General features: G+C 41.3%; 1 protein-coding gene across 1 annotated transcript in view; it reads left to right on the plus strand.

Moving 5' to 3' along the window:
- LOC306862952 (semaphorin-5A-like) overlaps nt 1–18,264 on the plus strand; it is a 163,419-nt gene that overhangs the window by 38,554 nt on the left and 106,601 nt on the right. The window contains exon 2 of the mRNA XM_079406065.1: nt 12,150–12,377. Within this exon, the coding sequence (XP_079262191.1) occupies nt 12,221–12,377 (157 nt within the window). The 5' untranslated portion in view covers nt 12,150–12,220. The remainder of the gene's footprint in view (nt 1–12,149; nt 12,378–18,264) is intronic.

Raw genomic sequence — 18,264 nt, forward strand, 5'->3', positions numbered from 1 at the left:
CATTCAACATAATGTTAGTGTTTATATATATATTTTCCATTGAATTTTGTATATACTGTATACTACTGTCGATTGGTTTTTTTTCAAATGAAAGCAATATTTTTATTTAGCAAAGATGCATTTTGAACAATAGTGAGAGTAAAGACATATTATAATGTTAAAAAAGATTTCTATTTCAAAAATGCTGTTCTATTCATCAAAGAATTTTCCACAAAAATATTAATCATCTGAACTGTTTTCAACATTGATAATAATGTTTCTTAAGCACCAAATCAGTATATTAGATGATTTCCAAAAGATCACGTGACACTGAAGACTTGATATTGTAATCATAATGATAAGAAAAATACATATTTATTTTTGTATTATTGTGGCTTTTTACTTTTTTATGATACTGGGCTTTTTTAAGCAAAGTCTGCTGTCAGCTCACAGACCCTCACAGAGAGAGCTTGGCGTTGCTTCTCCTGTTTGGCAGCACCGCTCATGTTCTCTTCTGGGGGGATTCTGCAGCACAGGATGATGACTTTATCCGACAGTGATAGTTTCACGAGGAGATAAACGTACTGTAAGGGGAGATAGTAGTACACCTGGGGAACCTTGATCTTGGCTAGTGTGCTGGTATTGCTCTTGAAAGCTTCATATGTCATATGTAGTGATGATTTATATTTTTAGTCATGTGGAATATAGACGTCTGATTTAAAAACAAAATAATTAAATAAAAAATTGTAGTGTGTTGTCTGCACCGTCACAGTTAAAGGAATAGTTCACCCAAAAAATGAACATTTGCTGAAAATGTTTTCACCCTCAGGATATCAAAAATGTAGATAAGTTTGTTTCTTCATCTAAACACATTTGGAGAAATTCAGCATTGCGTCACTTGCTCACCAGTGGATCCTCTGCAGTGAATGGGTGCCGTCAGAATGAGAGTCCAAACAGCTGATAAAAACATGACAATAATCCACAAGTAATCCTCATGACTCCAGTCCATCAATTAATGTCTTATAAAAGCTTTATTTTTGTAATAACTTCCTGTTAAAATACGTGTGCTCTGTGTGCTCTATCTGATTGCTTTGTCCAGTAAAAAAGTCATCTCATCTGAATAAGGAGAGAAATATGCACAGATCAAGCACTTAATGAGTGAAAACATTCCAAAACAGTTCTAAACAAATATGTTGGTGGGTTTTGACGAAGAGGACTACAGGGGATGGACATTTTAACAAATTATTTTGGATTATGGACTGGCTAGAAGTTTAATTTTAAAATGCCTTAATGATCGATTTAATGGAAAACGCACAGCTTTTTACTTGACAAGACGTTAAGTGATGGACTGGAGTCGTGTGGATTACTGTGATGTTTTTATCAGCTGTTTGGACTCTCATTCTGACCCATTCACTGCAGAAGATCTGTTGGGCAGCAAGTGATGTAATGATAAATTTCTCCAAATCTGTTCAGATGAAGAAACAAACTCATCTATATCTTGGATGGCCTGGGTGGATGGGTGAGTAATTTTCTGCAAAATTAAATTTTTTGAGTGCACTATTCCTTTAAAATGACTCCAAAATCAATAGTCCTATAGTTCTGAACAGGTGACCTGGCAAAAAGTCAACCTTGACCTAGATTTGTTGTTTTAAGGCACAGGTTAAATGCACCTTAACAAATACCTTTTGTTTTCAATGTTTATGAGCCTCAGGCTCTTCTTCATGCCTTTGAAAATGCTTCATGTGTGAGTGTTTCAATGACCTTGTGATTACAAGCTAGCTCAGGGGCCGTTACTCTTGAAGAGAGCCACATAACTACAGAGCTACAGCTTGCTTTCAACATCAAAAAAGCTTTGTCTGTTATATATCCAAGGATAGTCAGCATCAATTCCATCAGAGGTCGTGTAGAGAAACAGACAGTTAAAAATAAAGGCTGGATACCTTGGGAGAGTCAGGGTGTGACGGGCTGAAATTGCTGGGTATGCTGTCCCAGATTTAAATCTGACTTTGTATGTGGCCAGCCAGCCCAAAACTACTCTTTAACAGCTCCAAAGCTATTGCACTGAACATAACCCTCAATATGTCAGTCTTTAAGTAGTATTGTTTTCGTAACTAGCCTGCAATTGTGGCTGCCTACCCCCAACAAGTCGAATCCAGTTCCAGCCAAGCCCTCCATCAATTTTGGCCAGTTGTTGGCTGTCAACGTGTGGGGGAAAGGAGATGTTTTTGTGTGTATTGCATATTTTCTTCTTCTTTTTTTGCGTAATATGGACTTAAACAGATCAGCGCTTAAGATTTTAAGATAAGCGGTTGGCTGTTGTCCGATAGTTGACAGATGTTGTGTGCTCAGATGTGCAATCTGTTAAAATGCTGTTGATTTAACAGAGCTCACTGGACCCAAAAGCAGTATTAGATTTGAGATGGAAATGGTTCTGTCTGGCTAAGAAAAATATCAGTAGAGGATAAAGAGGTTGCTAGCGGAAAATTCCATTCTCGCATGGAAAAGCAGTAAATGTTTACAGACTGGCATGCACACGCTGCACCTGGGAAACTGCTGTGATAGTTATTTGCTCAACCAGCTATCACTTTGAATGTGTTCTTTTTATGTTCAGGTTTGCCTCTGATTTCCTCTTTGTCACTTCCAGGAGAAAATCACAAAGATTTTGTTTGGGCGTTTTTTTTGTATTTTTATAATAACAAAATGGCTTGCTGTGCAGCAAAGCCATTATTTGTATCTTCATAAATGTTGCTGGGACAAAAATGAAAACATATTAAACAAAAATTAAGTCATTTTTGCCCGAAAATTAAACGATAAGCCAAATTTTTATATGTAGGGGGACAGGGGCTAAGTCTATTGCATTTAAATTATAGATTCCCTGCATTGTATAATTAATAAAATTATTTATTGTTCTTAATTACAACCTTCATGTAAAATAAAGATTTAAAAAAAAAAGCTTAAAATATAAAGACAACAGTATAACTGTATGTCTGTCAGTCCTGTGTCTTGTTTTCCCCTCCTCTCGTGTCCATATTTGTCCTTCCTCGTTTCTGTCATTATTAGTCCCTAGCCCTGTTTGATTAGTCCACACCTGTTTCCGTTCTTCCTAGTTGATTTCCCCATGTTCTTAAGCCCTGTGTTTCCCAGCCCCTGTGTCCGGTCTGATCGTCATCTATGTTCGTCTCTCCCCAAGCGCCTCGTCTTTATGTTGGATTTAAATAAAGAAGGATTATTTGAATCTCCACGTCTCCACGCTCCTCGTGCCCCGAGAGGGATCTGACAGAAGACCGGACCTACAACAGTAAGCGGCGTCCAACATTTTTGTTTTTTGAAAGTTTTTCTGTTTGTTTATTTATTTTGTTATCTGTTTTGTTTTTTCCCTCCGCGGCATGGCGCCTCCCGCTTCGCCGACCTAATCCGTCGGGATTGCCCGTTCTACGAGTTTGCAGAGGGTTTCCACAAGATCGCCGCGGCGACGGCGTGGGATGATGAAACGCTTAATAAGCTGTTCTGGCTCGGGGCCAATTACCACCATCCCGTGGACCTCACATACACTACCGGCCTGAGCTGCAGAGAGGGGATTTACCGGTGTCTGGGAAGCGTCCGGACCCGAGCCAGCCCGCCGCTGTTCGCGGCTTCCCCGAGCCCTCTGCAATTTGCACTTCCAGAGCGCCCCCGCGAATCCGCGCTTCAAGAGCGCCCTCCTGTGCCTGCTCCTCGCAGGTGCTCTCCTGCGTCTCCGCTGGTCCCGTCCAGCTCTCCTGCGTCTCCGCTGGTCCCGTCCAGCTCTCCTGCGTCTCCGCTGGTCCCGTCCAGCTCTCCTGCATCTCCGCTGGGGCCGTCCAGCTCTCCTGCATCTCCGCTGGGGCCGTCCAGCTCTCCTACGTCTCCGCTGGTCCCGTCCAGCTCTCCTACGTCTCCGCTGGGGCTCTCCAGTTCTCCTGCGTCTCCGCTGGTGCCGTCCAGCTCTCCTGCGTCTCCGCTGGTCCCGTCCAGCTCAGCTCCTCAAGAGCGCCCCCAAGTGTCTGCTCTTCAAGAGCGCCCCCCAGTGCCGGCTCCTCGCACGTGCCCTCCCGTGCCGGCTCCTCGCACGTGCCCTCCTGCGTCTCCGCTGGTTCCGTCCAGCTCCGCGATGAAAGAACGCCCGACAGAGTCCGCGCTGCAAGAGTGCCCGACAGAGCCTGCTCCGCAGTGGCTTCCAGGCGGGGACTTCCCCAAGAAAATTTTGGGGTGGGGTAATAGGGTCATGGCCTGTGTGGCCGGGCCAAGGGCCAAGGCCACAGAACCCCTCGGGTGGCCCGAAAAAGTAAGCCCGTGGCCTCCCGACTCCCCGGATCCGCCATGGCCTCCCGTGTCTCCTGTCCCGCCATGGCTCCAGGAACGGGCCCCCGCTCTGGAGGCCGGTAGCCCTGCCCCCTGATCCCTGGAGGCTTCCAGAGCGCCCACCCCCCCTCCCCAGTAGATGGTATATGGCGTGAGGACACTCCTTCCGGAGGGGGGCGTTATGTCAGTCCTGTGTCTTGTTTTCCCCTCCTCTCGTGTCCATATTTGGCCTTCCTCGTTCCTGTCATTATTAGTCCCTAGCCCTGTTTGATTAGTCCACACCTGTTTCCGGTCTTAGTTGATTTCCCCATGTTCTTAAGCCCTGTGTTTCCCAGCCCCTGTGTCTGGTCTGATCGTCATCTATGCTCGTCTCTCCCCAAGCTCCTCGTCTTTATGTTGGATTTAAATAAAGGAGTATTTGAATCTTCACGCTCCTTGTGTCCCGAGAGGGAACTGACAATGTCAGATTTTTATTTTATTTATTTATTATTTTAATTTAAATCTTATTTTATTTCACAGGCAGCTGTTTCCGTCATTTTAACCCGAAATCACCAAAATTTGACATCTTACTATCCTATTATTTCTTAGTATATTTATATCTTAACGTCTTAGTTTCATGTAATATGTGACCCCTGACAAGTTCAGATTTCTGAAACAAATAATACAAGGAGACTTCAATTTGTTCACCGTTTAGTCTTCTATTCAGGTAGTTTTAATGATAGTTTTATTTATGATTTTTAAATAACATTTTTAATATGTCATTAAAAAGTATCAGCGTGATTGTTGGATAATAAGTCTGATAAATCTATTTTCTCTCATTTATTATGTGATTTAAAGTAATTATTGATGCCTTTATGAATATAAGGTAATCAATTTCAGACACATCTTTACCAGATAGGGGTTTAGTTATCTTTGTTAAACACTTACGCACTTCTATAAACATTATGTCTCTGAATTTTAAAAAATATATTTCAAATATTTTTTTAAAGCCTCGAACACTCTAAGGCCCTTAGTAGCCAATAAGCAGGATAACACTAGCATATCAAAGCATTCCCTTTTGCTACACATATACAGTGCATATCTGGTTAGTAGCTATAAATGTTGTTCAGGGACCCTCTTCCAAATATGCAATTTCTGGCTGGAATAAGCTGTAATGTGGACCAGTATGCTAAAAACCAAGAGTCTGGCCTCATGCGTGAGCGCATTCACAATCACCCGCTGAGAATAACTCGTCAAGTCACCTGTCTGGGTGTCACAGCTCATGAATGTACAATTCCCACACTTAGGCAACCCTTGCATTGATGTCAATTCTAACCGGGATGGCCAATTAGGATATTTCTCCAGATGGAGAGGGCTAATTCAGACAGCACAACTGAGCCTTATTCAAACCTCGAGAGCTCGTATGAAAATGCCCCTTTATTTATGCTTTGTGTGTATTGACGCCAGAGGCAGCCTGCGCTTTGCCTTTTTCTGGACCAGATGTTGCTAATGCCTCCTCAATCCAGTTGCCTCAGGGGTGTTGGTAAAAAATATCCATTTTAGTGGAGATGTCAGGAATGGCAGAGTGGAAGACGGAAACGAGAGATTGAAATTGATCTACAGGGGAAATAAAAGCTGTCTGTGACTGTCTGTGCTGGTTTGTGTTTCCTTGCTGTCGATCCATAGTGTAGAAAACCTCTATTTCCCATCTGGTCCCATTATTGGTTTTTCCCTGGGTAAAGTCTGGTGTTTTACAGCGTATGTGTCTTGTCTGCTCTTTAACAAGAAGATACATCCTCAGGATGGTGCGATGTGTGTGTCTTCTTCCACAAGTGGGTTTGAACTCCACAGAGTTAAGAGCCATCTGTGCAAACACGGAGAAGAACACAACATGGATGTGTAGTTAAGACCATATACTTAAGTCTGCCGTACTGTATGTTCATTTATTATGAGTTTATGTAATGAATTTGTTGAAATCCGGGGTGTTTTTTGTTTATATATATCTGTAATAGTTTAAGATTTTTATTTGGTTGGTCTTCAAGGCTTTCATTTCTTTTCATTTACGGCCATTTATTCTTGCTTAAAAGGATAGTTCAATTTAATAATGAAAAATGCCATGATTTACTCATCTTCATGTTCTTCTAAACCCACATGACTTGTTCACTGCTGTTCAAAAAAAGCAACTACATATTTTCCACTTCACAGGATCTTTTGAATCACTCTAAGAAGTGTGAATTGTTTGAAACTACAATAAAAACCCATGTTAGACCAATAGTGTGCTTTGCTGCATTAATAAATTATAGAGTTATTGTTATAAGATTATTTTTCATTATGTTTGCTGACTTTTTTAACTTTTGTTGTTTTGTCATTGTTGGTAGTTATTTTGCATTTAGTGAAGGAACCAAGTCAAATTGACAGAAGTTACTTACAATTAAGATGCTAGTTGAGAGACAATAGTTGAATGCATCAGGTTCTGAACAATATTTTTATATACTATACAATATTTTTAATACTATTTTTACAGTGTTTCCGTGCTGTTGAATAGTTAAAAAAGAATTAAGGATTAAAGGGATAGTTCACCCAAAAATGAAAATTCTGTCATTAATTACTCACCCTCATGTCGTTCCAAACCTGTAAGACCGCCATTACCCGCTCCAAGGTGGCAGCTCCACACACACCGCTGTGGTGGCCACTGGTTCTGCCCTGGGTCTCCATCCCCCCTGCACATCCTCAGGCCCCAGGTCCCCCTCCAGCACACAGACCTGGTCCCCCCCATCCCACCGTTTTCGCCCCCGCTCTGCCATCCCCCTGGATAGGCGCTTGGGAATGTCTGGAAGCCGATCCTTAGAGGAGGGGTCCTGTCACGAGTCCGGGCTCTTCAGTTCTTCCTTTCTCCACCAGAGGTCACCATCTCCCGTCCTCCCGGACTCCATTCCCCTAACTCCACACACCTGTCGCATATCACACACACATGTCACAAATTACACTCCCAGCTGTTCCCCATTGTCATGGACTATTTATACACCACACTCCCGCTGCTCTGTCTGGGTGAATTAATTGTTTGTAGTGTTTATTCATCTCTGGGGATACATGCACTGTGTTGCCAACTTGTATCCCATTCCTTATACTGCTTTGTTTTTTGCCTTGTTAGCCTTTTGGTTTATTAAATATATCCTTACCTGCACTTGGACCCAGACTTTGTCTTTTCCACGGCGCTCTCTCAGTGTTCCGTGACAGTTCTAAGGAACAGCATTTTTGTATTTTTTGTAACATTATAAATGTTTCCGCCATTTTTAATTTTCAATGTAATGGATCTTTGCTGTATAAAAATATTAATTCTTTAAAATCTTACTGATTCCAAATTTTTGAATTGTAGTGTATATGTATTTTGAAGCCATAACATAAAAGTGATATCATAAACAAATCATTCAGATCTTATCAGTGAATCCGTTGATTCATTTCTCAAAACTGATTATTTACAAATGCACTCACTGATTCCATCTGCTTGCTACAGTTAACAATGGAGAAAAAGATTTGCATCTGTTATCATATCAAAGCTATCATATGGCTTTCAGAATCAAAGAGTCAAATGGACCACTTTTACATTTCTACATCCTTTGTGAAGCTTAAAAGCTCCAGTCCTTAAACTAGTACATTATTTAAAAATATACCTTCTATGGTCTGCAAAAAGGATGTGAGGGTGAGTAAATGAGAATAGAGCTTTCATTATTTGGGTGAACTCTCTCTTTTATTCCTCCCTACATTTGGTTCAAGGTATAACCATATTTCATTTTATTGCTGAAGATATTCCTGTGATTCAGCTCTGAATGTGAGCTAATGTAATATAGAGGATCCGGTGTTTCTATAGGAATAATTAGATCCTATTGACCACGGTGCTCTCCCATTACTTATCTTGTGTTAGAGGAGGACAGTTTGAGCAGGAAGCCACTCAGACCGCAGCATGTATGTGTGAGAGAGGACGTAACCGGTAGTACTGATGAAATGTTTCATCACTGTCAACATACATTGTTATTTCATGTGACAGACACTGGACCACAGGAGGAATATGTCATGTTGTCATTTGCAGCTATGATTAAAATTCAGCGCTTATGCGCTGTCTGTTTTTGACACGCTAACTAACAACCAGCCATTATGTTGTTCTGGTGCTAATTGGTTAAGTTTGTAGGTATCATTTTTTGACATTTTATTTCAAGTAAAGTGGAGAAAGAGCAAGAATTTATAGATATGGAATCAGGCAGTGTTGCGAGCTGGATTCGAACTCATGTGTGTCTATTTGAGCACCATAACTCAATGTGCTGATTGTAATCCATTCCTGATTCCATATTACATGGCAAGAATTGTAGTTAGTAACGTAATCCATTACATTACACATTTTTGGTAATATAGTCGGACAACTTTTTGATTACTTTTAGATTACTTTTGACCTAACTTGTTTATCACATTGATTTAAATAACAATCCTGTACTATACTGATATTATAATAGAAAGAGAAAGAAAATATATTCCTTTTGTTGTTATTAACAACATGAAGTGCATTAAACCATACATCATTTTCCAAACTGGGGTTTGTGATTTTAATTGAATTAATAATAATAATAATAATAATAATAATTTATTACTATAGTGTGAATAATATGTAATCATGTAATAAAAAAGGAGCTGTATTCTGATTACAAGTATTTTAAAATGCAATGTAATCTAATTACAAGTACTTGATTTTTGTAATCTGATTACGTAACCCAGATTACATGTAATCAGTTACTACCCAGCTCTGTCTGTATCTGATTTGAGACTTTCAAGCAAATGAGTTCGCATAAAACACCTTTAATGGATGTTTGCACTTTTCACTGTCAAGTTATTCATCCATGCTAATGTGAATCTTATCTTTTCTTTGCTCTCTTTGTGTCTGCTTGTATGAGGGGTTGGGACAGTGTTTAAACCCTGCATTGAGCTACAATACAAAATCGGCGGTAACGTTCAAAATAAATTATGATTTTAATGTTGTGCAAGTGTTTAGGCTGTAAAAAACTAACTTTCACACAAAGAACGAAATCGAATTCCGTATTTACTGTATTTTGCCATCCGATATGTTGTATATGTGTGTGTGTGCTTGATAATACTGTAATTGAATATCAAATGGGAATTGATCGTAGAGAAAATCTGAAAAAAACACTAGAAAGCGATGGCTCCACTCTGTCCAGCATCTACTGACTGGAAACTGTGTGTGCATTCAACAAGACAAGAAGATGTAAAGCCCTGTTTCCCTGCACTACAGACATGAGTCTCCAGACCCATCAACAGGCCATTCAGATCGGCAGTGTGTCAGTTACTGAGTCCCTGTGGTCTCTGCTGATGAGAGCAACTTTGGCATAATCGAGTTCTGTATTGCCCTTCGTGCAGACTCAATTTCATCTGTACTGTCATAGTGTAGAGAGGTTATCCGAAGGAAAGGAAGGATGATGGAGTGATTTTTGACTGACAAGCATTGCGGCACAAGTGCTAGTGGTGCTGCAAAATCCATCCAGCAGGTTGGATTCTACAGAGCAAGGACTTCCTTTTTTTTGAGTGAGAGTACCTGAAGGGACAAAATTATATTTTATTTTAGTTTAGTGTAGTTTAGCCGATTTTTGTTTGTTTGTTTGTTTTTGTTTTATTTTGCAGAAATGTGTTGTCATATGTTCAGTCAGTAATCAGAGTGATTTAATGGGATAGTTTAAAATGCTCATTAAAGTGCCATTTTTTATTTTATTTTTTAATGTAAGTAGGAATGTTGGAATACAGATTAATTGAAAGTGTTAGTTCGCCCAAAAACAATAAATTCTGTCATTATTATTATTATCATCCTCTTGTTGTTACAAAACAGTTTTGTAAAAAAAAAAAAAAGTGTTTTAAATCTCCATATCTTCTTACAACGACAGTTCATAGTGACCACAAGCTCTCAAGCTTCAAAAGGACAACAAAAAAGTTAATTTAGGTTTTACAAATAAAAAAAGCTAATTATTTAAAAAAAGAAATAGCTTTACTTGGCTCATTTCGAATCAGGCAAGTTATAATATGAAAATACATTACTTTAAATAAATGTAAAAAATATTATTTTATTTCAGCTGCAAAATTTCTCATTTTAATTTAGTTTAAATTGATCAAATAAAATAACTAAAACTGAAATAAAAATTAATAAAGACTATATGTAAATGTTTTAAAAAATAATAATAACATTGATACAAATGTGTGATGGTACTGTTGTGCATTGAAGACTGACATGGAAGAGAAGAACTTTTTGAATAAAGTCGTTATTTTTGTTTTCTTTGTGCACAAAAAGTATTCTCGTAGCTTCCTTAATACCTTTCTGGGCCTTGAACATGTCAGTTGCTTTCCTGTCTATAAAGGGTCAAAAACCTCTCGGTTTTCATCAAAAATATCTTATTTTGTGTTCTGAAGATGAACAAAGGTCTTGGAACGACAGAATGGGTGAGTAATTAATGACATAATTTTCCTTTTTGGGTGAACTCTCCCTTTAAGTAGTTGTGTGCAAGTATTAAAGAAAGAAAGCTAGCACTATTTATAGAATGTGCTTTATTGGTGAATATCAGACCTCTGCCAGAGCTGTTGCTCTTCAGCCCATGAGTCTGAGAGCAATCTATAACACTAAGTTTCTCAGGAGTACAAAACTAGATGGAGTTTTTCGGGCTGTGTGTGAGCAGTGTGAGGGGCCCCTGTGGTGTGTGTATGCTCTGCGGTATATTCTCTGAAAGTGTAATGCTTTTCAGAGGAGCTGGAGTGCAGCTCCCTGTGCTGATTCGTGGAAGTGGGGTCAGAGGTTAAAGATGAGAGTGCAGGAGGTTGGGGGAATGAATGTGATGAACTCAACAGCTGCTTTTTCTTTATCTGGCTGCACTTTCTGCCTGATGCTCTTTTACTCTGTCTTGTTATACTCAGTATATCTCTCTCTCTTCACCCCTTCATTCATAACTTTAAATAAAATTATAAACACTACCAGTTTAAAGTTTGAAATAATTAAGATTCTTTCATGTTTTTGAAAGATACCTCTTATGCTCACCAAGGCTCCATTTATTTTTCAAAAAGTGCAGTAAAACAATATTTTGAAATATTATTTTATATTATTCAAATTCTATTGAAATATTTTTAATTGAATTTATTCAAGTGGAATGGAAGCTGTGATACATTACCATTCAAATATTTGGGGTAAGTTTTGTTAAAAAAAAAAAAAAGATTGCAATGAACACTATTATTCAGCAAGGATGCATTAAATTGACCAAAAGTCCCAGTAAAGACATTTATGATGGTATAAATTATTTCTATTTTATTTCAAATAAATTGTTGCTGTTGTTTTGAACTTTATATTCATCAGAGTATCCTGAAAAAATGAATCAAGGTTTCCACAAAAATATTCGGTAGCAAATAAAACACAAAAAACATTGTATTCTTCCACATTATTTGGTAACACTGCATTATTTGTTCATTTATTTGGTAATCGATTCCGATCTGTCAATCCTCGTATTTTGACTAAACTGTATAATTTATTGTGATGTGATGGTTTCATGTCGCTTTCTTCTCACATAATACAATTTTCAATTCATTAATATTTATGTTATGTTATTAAAGTTGTATGAATCTCTGTGTATTTATTTCCTGTGTAATAAGTGGGATAATATACAGTGCGATAAGCCAGTCATTATCTTCAGGTCCTGCCTTTAAGTAATGATCTGTTTCATAATGATTTTTTTAAATGACTTATTAATGAAGGTTATGAACGTTATTATAAAATTTAACCAACGAAATCAATCAAACCTTATCACGCTCGTTCAATCATTCTCTCATTTTCTCTGCAGATTTCCGTGGCAGATGCCCTGTGCCCTATGCTCCTGCCCCAGCAGTACTGAGCAGAGTCCCGTGGACCCCCATGGCTCCCCCCATGGAGGGAACGGCCCTGGCCCGCTGCCTCGTCCTGCTGCACAGCCTGCTGCTGCTGTTGCCCAGAGGAGTGCCCTGCCGGGGGGCCACACGGGCCCCGGAGTCCCCCTGCCATAGAGCTGAACACCCACTCATCTCTCACACAGGTCAGCATTTGTATCCACACTTCATTTGGCGTTTTAATTAATGGTGCTTGCTAAGATAAGCACCACTATTACTATCCGCTTGTTAATTTATGATGTATCGAATATTGTTTCCGGGTCCAAGCTCTATTTCAAGTGTACTAGATTACTCTCAACAGCTGTTTATGAGCACTATTCATTCATAGCACACCTTTAAGCTAAGCTTTTAAAAAACTGTGTTTACACAACAGTCTCCAGACTCACAGCATCCCAGGCACCAGTATTTTAATGATTCAGAAAAGATGAATCGGCCAAACAAATTTAGGATTTTTCAGTAATGCCACAGCACACAGGGAGTGTATAATAATAGCACTGTATGTTATTTGCTTTTGGGATTTGATAAATCTGCTCTGAACCCAGAAATAGTAATGTGTAAGGTGTTAACAACCAGATTCCTGATGCTTAGAATTGAAGATTCGAACCTGTGGAAATATTTGCCATATAATACATAAAATATACTTTATTGCAAGCCTATAATTCTACTTTTTTGAGTTGCTTTAGAGTTTGTCAGGATTTTCACTCTATCCAATTTTTTCAAGAACCTGAAAATATAAATAAAGATATTCTTATAAATATGTATATTTTATATTTTTGTTGTTATTTTCAATTACATATATAAAAGTATATGTAATTGAATGTGTATATAGATATTAGTCATCCTAAAAACACGTCAAGCAATATAGGGCAAATGTAACTTATAATCACAATATATATTCAATATGTGATACATAAAATCAACTTTATTGCAAAAAATTCTGGCTGGGCCACTCGAGGACGTTCATAGAGTCATCCCTAAGCCACTCCTGCATTGTCTTGGCTGTGTACATAGGGTGATTGTCATGTTAGAAGGTTAACTTTCAGCCCAGTCTGAGGTTCTGAGCGCTTTGAACCAGGTTTTCATTAAGGATATCTCTGTATTTAGGTGCATTTAGCTTTCCGTCTGATCACTTCCCCAGTTCCTCTGCTGAAAAACACTCACATGCTTCACCGTTGGGATAGTATTATACAGGTGATAAGCGGTGCTTGGTTTCCCTCAGACATGAATAAGGAATTGAGGTTCATCAGGCTAGAGAATCTTTTTCTTTTTTTTTTTCATACTCTGAGAGTTATTTGGGTGTATTTTTGTAAATTCCAATCATGGTTTCATGTATCTTTACTGAGTAGAAGCTTGAGTTTGGTCACTTTGTCATCAAGCCCAGATTGGTGGAGTGTCGCAGTGATGTTTGTCCTTCTGTAAGTTTCTCCCATCTCCACATAAGATCATGGAGCTCAACCAGAGTGACCATCAGTGTCTTGATAACCTCTCTAACCAAGACCCTTCTCCTTCGATTGCTCAGTTTGGCCAGGAGCCTAGATCTAGGAAGAGTCCTGATTGTTTCAAACTTCATCCATTAAGGATTATGGAGGCCAAATGCTCTTGTGAACCTTCAACACAGCAGATTTTTTATTTTTTTTTTGTAGTCTTCCCCAGATCTGTTTCAACACAATCCTGTCTCTCGGCTCTGCAGGCCATTCCTTTGACCTAATGGCTTAATTTTTGCTCTGACATCCATTTCAGCTGTTGAACTTTACATAGGCAGGTGTGTGTGCCTTTCCAAATCATGTCCAATCAACTGAATTTGCCACAGGTTAACTCCAGTCAGAGTATAGAAACATCTCAAAGATGATCCAGTGAATCTGGAATGCTCCTGATCTAAATTTCTAGTGTCAAAGCAAAGGGTATGAAGACTTGTGCAATGCCATTTTTTCAGTGTTTCCTTTTTTAATAAATTTGCATCATAAAAAGTTATGATGAATCCGTTTTTTGCTTTGTCATTATGGTGAGTGGGGTGTAGATTTATCTGGGGGAAAAAGTAATTTAAAGCAGTTTAACATAAGAATGCAACAACCAAATGTGAAAACAATTAAGGGGGTATAGGCACTTTCTATAGGCACTGTATGTGTGTGTGCATGTTTATGTGGTTTATGAGGACACAAATTTCTACAATGACATGGGTATGACAGAGGTATTACAATATGAAGGTGGTTTATGAGGACACTACCTATGTCCCTGTAATTCAAAAGGCTTAAAAAACATACTAAATGGTGTTTTTTTTGAAAATCTAAAAATGCACAAAGTCTCCTGTGAGGGCTAAGTTTAGGTGTAGGGCAATAGTACACAGTTTGTTCAGTATAAAAACCATTACGCCTATGGAGAGTCCCCATAAACCACAAAAACCAATATGTGTGTGTGTGTGTGTGTGTATGTATAAAGGTATTTTTATATTTTATATAAAATCTTATATATGTATTAACATATAGTACACAAATGTGTTAACATAGTTGTATTCATTTACTTATTTATTATTTATTTTAATTAAAAAATAAACATTTTAATATACACATACATACACATTTATAGACTAGGAGTTATTTTAGGTAACACTTTATTTTAAGGTGTCCTTGTTACACGTTGCATGTACTTACTATTATAATAATAAAAAAATATGCACGTAGTAACCCTAAGTAATCCTAAACCAAACCCTAACCCTAACCATATTGTTAGTACATGTAGTTAATTAATATTACTCAGTACTTTAATGTATTACATTTACACTGTAACAAGGACACCTTAAAATAAAGTGTAACCCTATTTTGCAGCTGTAATGTCTCGGTTACGTATGTTCCCTGAAGGAGGGCACGGAGACGTCACGTCGGGTGACTGACGAATTGGGATCTCGCTTAGAGAGACCAATCCACTTTGAGTGTAACTAAACGAGCCAATGCACATTGGCATGTGATTATTGCATCCAGCTGCCGCTGATCACAGCGTGAGTATAAGTAGGCAGAAGGTGCAGCGCATATTCAGGTTTTCGCTGAAGAGCCGAGCCGGTGACCCTGCCGCTCAGCGGTGGTACAGCAGCCGTGGCGATGAGATGTGACGTCTCCGTTCCCTCCTTCAGGGAACGAGGGTTACATACGTAACCAAGACGTTCCCTTTCAGTCGGTCACTCTGAGTCACGTCGGGTGACCGACGAATTGGAATCCCTACCATAGGGCCACGGATACTGGCCTTTCCAGTGTCCTGGGGAAGCCTCCTGCGCCCCTACTTTTTGGCGCAGGTCAGGGCTTTCCGCAAGAAGACCAGTTACTGTTGCTATGGCACTACCCACTCAGTAAGACTGGATAACACTGGGAAAACGTACCCGTTCCACTTGGAACAGGAATGCTACGGAAGCACCTCCTTCCTGAAGGAGGTTCAGAAGCAGTTACACATATGAACAACCGATTAGGTGCATATGAAAGATTAGAGGTGATTGTAGCTTCTAGGACAATGGCAGAAAGTCTGCCGGGGAAACACGGGCTCTGAGGCTATACCGTGGACTTTACACATATGGGATCCAATTAGGTCTCACATATGGAACCCAGCCCTCTACCGGTTCTCACGGATTCATCGAGTGAGAGCCTGGCACCAGACGCTCAACCACGTCTGGCTGCTGAGGGACGGAGGAGCTCGACAGGGGCTACAGTATGGACTCTCTGGAGCAGTTTTAGCAAGCTGACTCGAAACTGGAGCCTCTCAGTGCTTCTACCCGTCTGAGGTGAGAACAAAGGAGGAAACCGGTTCCACACGATGGCTATAGAATCTAGCGAACGTGTTAGGGATCGCCCAGCCCGCAGCTCTACAAATATCTGCCAGCGAGGTGCCGCGAGCCAGCGCCCAGGAGGATGCAACACTTCTAGTAGAGTGATCCTCTGCTTAGAGACGGCATTCCCCTTCTGCCGGCCTTCGTGACAGACAAAGAGCTGGTCTGAGGTCCTGAAGCTTTGCGTCCTGTCAACGTAGAATCTCAATGCTCGGACGGGACAAGCAAAGCTAGAGCTGGGTCTGCCTCCTACCTGATCCCTGAAGGGAGTAGTGGGAACTTGGGCACATAGCCGGGCCCTCAGGGTTACCTGGAAGTCAGCCGGCCCAAACTCTAGGCACGAATCGTCGACTGAAAATGTGTGCAGGTCCCCTACCCTCTTGATGGAAGCCAATGCAATCAGGAGTAGAGTCTTCATTGAAAGAAACTTAAGCTCGACTGTCTGCAAAGGCTCAAATGGGCCCTGCTGTAGTGTTCTGAGCGCTAGAGACAGGTCCCAAGAGGGTATAGAGGGGGGCCGTGGAGGATTTAACCTTCTCGTCCCCCTAAGGAGCCTGATGACCAAGTCATGCTTCCCCACTGACTTCCCTTCCACGGGGTCGTGGTTGGAAGCAATCACATAGACTTTAAGGGAGGGAGACAGCCTTCGCTCCAACCCTTGCTGCAAAAAGGACAGCACGACTCTGATCGGGCACTTCCGGGGGTCTTCTCGGTGAGAAGAGCACCATTCGACGAACATGTTCCACTTCAAGGCGTAAGCATATCTCTTAGACGGTGCTCTAGCCGAAGTGATGGTGTCAACTACTTCTTAGGGTAGGCCACCTAGAACCTCCGCGTCCCGTCCAGGGACCAGACATGAAGTTTCCAGAGGTCTGGACGTGCGTGCCATAAGGTGCCCCATCTCTGAGTTAGTAGATCCTTCCTCAGAGGAATCTGCCAAGGAGGGGCTGTCACGAGGAGCATTAGTTCTTGGAACCAAGTCCAAGTGGGCCAGTACCGCGCCAAGAGCAGGACCTGCTCCTCGTCCTCCCTGATCTTGCACAATATCTGTACGAGATGGCTCACTGGGGGAAACGCATACTTGCGAAGGCCCCGCGGCCAGCTGTGTGTCAGTGCATCCGTGCCGAGTGTTCCCTCGGGCAGGGAGTAAAACAACTGGCAATGAGAGGTCTCTAGAAAAGCAAACAGGTCTACCTGAGTGAGTTCGAAAAATCTACAAATCAGCTGGACCGTCTGGGGATGGAGTCTCCCCTCTCTCCAGGGAGCGCAGCTCGTCGGCTGCCTGGTTGAGCAAGCCCGGAATGTGAATGGCACGAAGCGACCTCAGATGCTTCTGACTCCAGAGGAGAAGGTGGTGGGCGGAAGCGTAGACCACCTTGTTGGTTGATATACGCAATGGTCGCAGTGTTGTCCGTGCGGACCAGTACATGCTTGCCTCATAAGTGCGTCTTGAGACGGTTCAAGGCCAGGTGTACTGCCAGCAACTCTAGGCAATTGATGTGCCAGTGCAGTTGGGGGCCGTCCAAACCCCAGACACCGCAAGCCCGTTGAATGTGGCCCCCCACCCGGCATACCTGAAGACCTGTTCCAGGGGCACTCCTGCCCAGAGAAATGAGAGGTCTGACCACGGGGTGAAGGTTTGGCGGCAGGCCGGTGTGACTCGGACCCGGTGAGTGCCGCGTTGCCACGCCCACCTCGGAACTCGGCCATGGAGCCAGTGTTGTAGCGGTCATATGTCCCAGCAGCGTCTGAAATTGTTTCAGTGGGACCACCGTCCTGCTCTTGAACGTATTCAAGCAGTTCAACATCGACTGAGCACGTTCCTGCGTGAGGCGTGCTGTCTGATTGACCGAATCCAACTCCATACCAAGAAAAGAGATCCTGTGCATCGGGGAGAGTTTGCTCTTTTCCCAATTGACTCGAAGGCCCAACTGGCTGAGGTGCCAGAGCACCAGGTCCCTGTGTTCGCACAACTGGCCCTGAGACTTCAAGACATGCAGATCCAAGATTGGCCTCAACCCACCGCTTTTCTTGGGCACAATGAAGCAAGGGTTGTTAAACCCTGTTTTCATATCGGCTGGAGGGACCGGCTCCATCATGTCCTTCGCCAGTAGGACAGTGATCTCCTCACACAAGTCATGAGCATCTGCTGCCTTCACTACTGTGAGGTGGATGCCCCTGAACTTGGGAGGATGCCGGGCGAACTGAATCGCATAGCCGAGTCA

Source organism: Barbus barbus (genome assembly GCF_936440315.1).
Source record: "Barbus barbus genome assembly, chromosome: 44".
Lineage (NCBI taxonomy): Eukaryota > Metazoa > Chordata > Actinopteri > Cypriniformes > Cyprinidae > Barbus > Barbus barbus.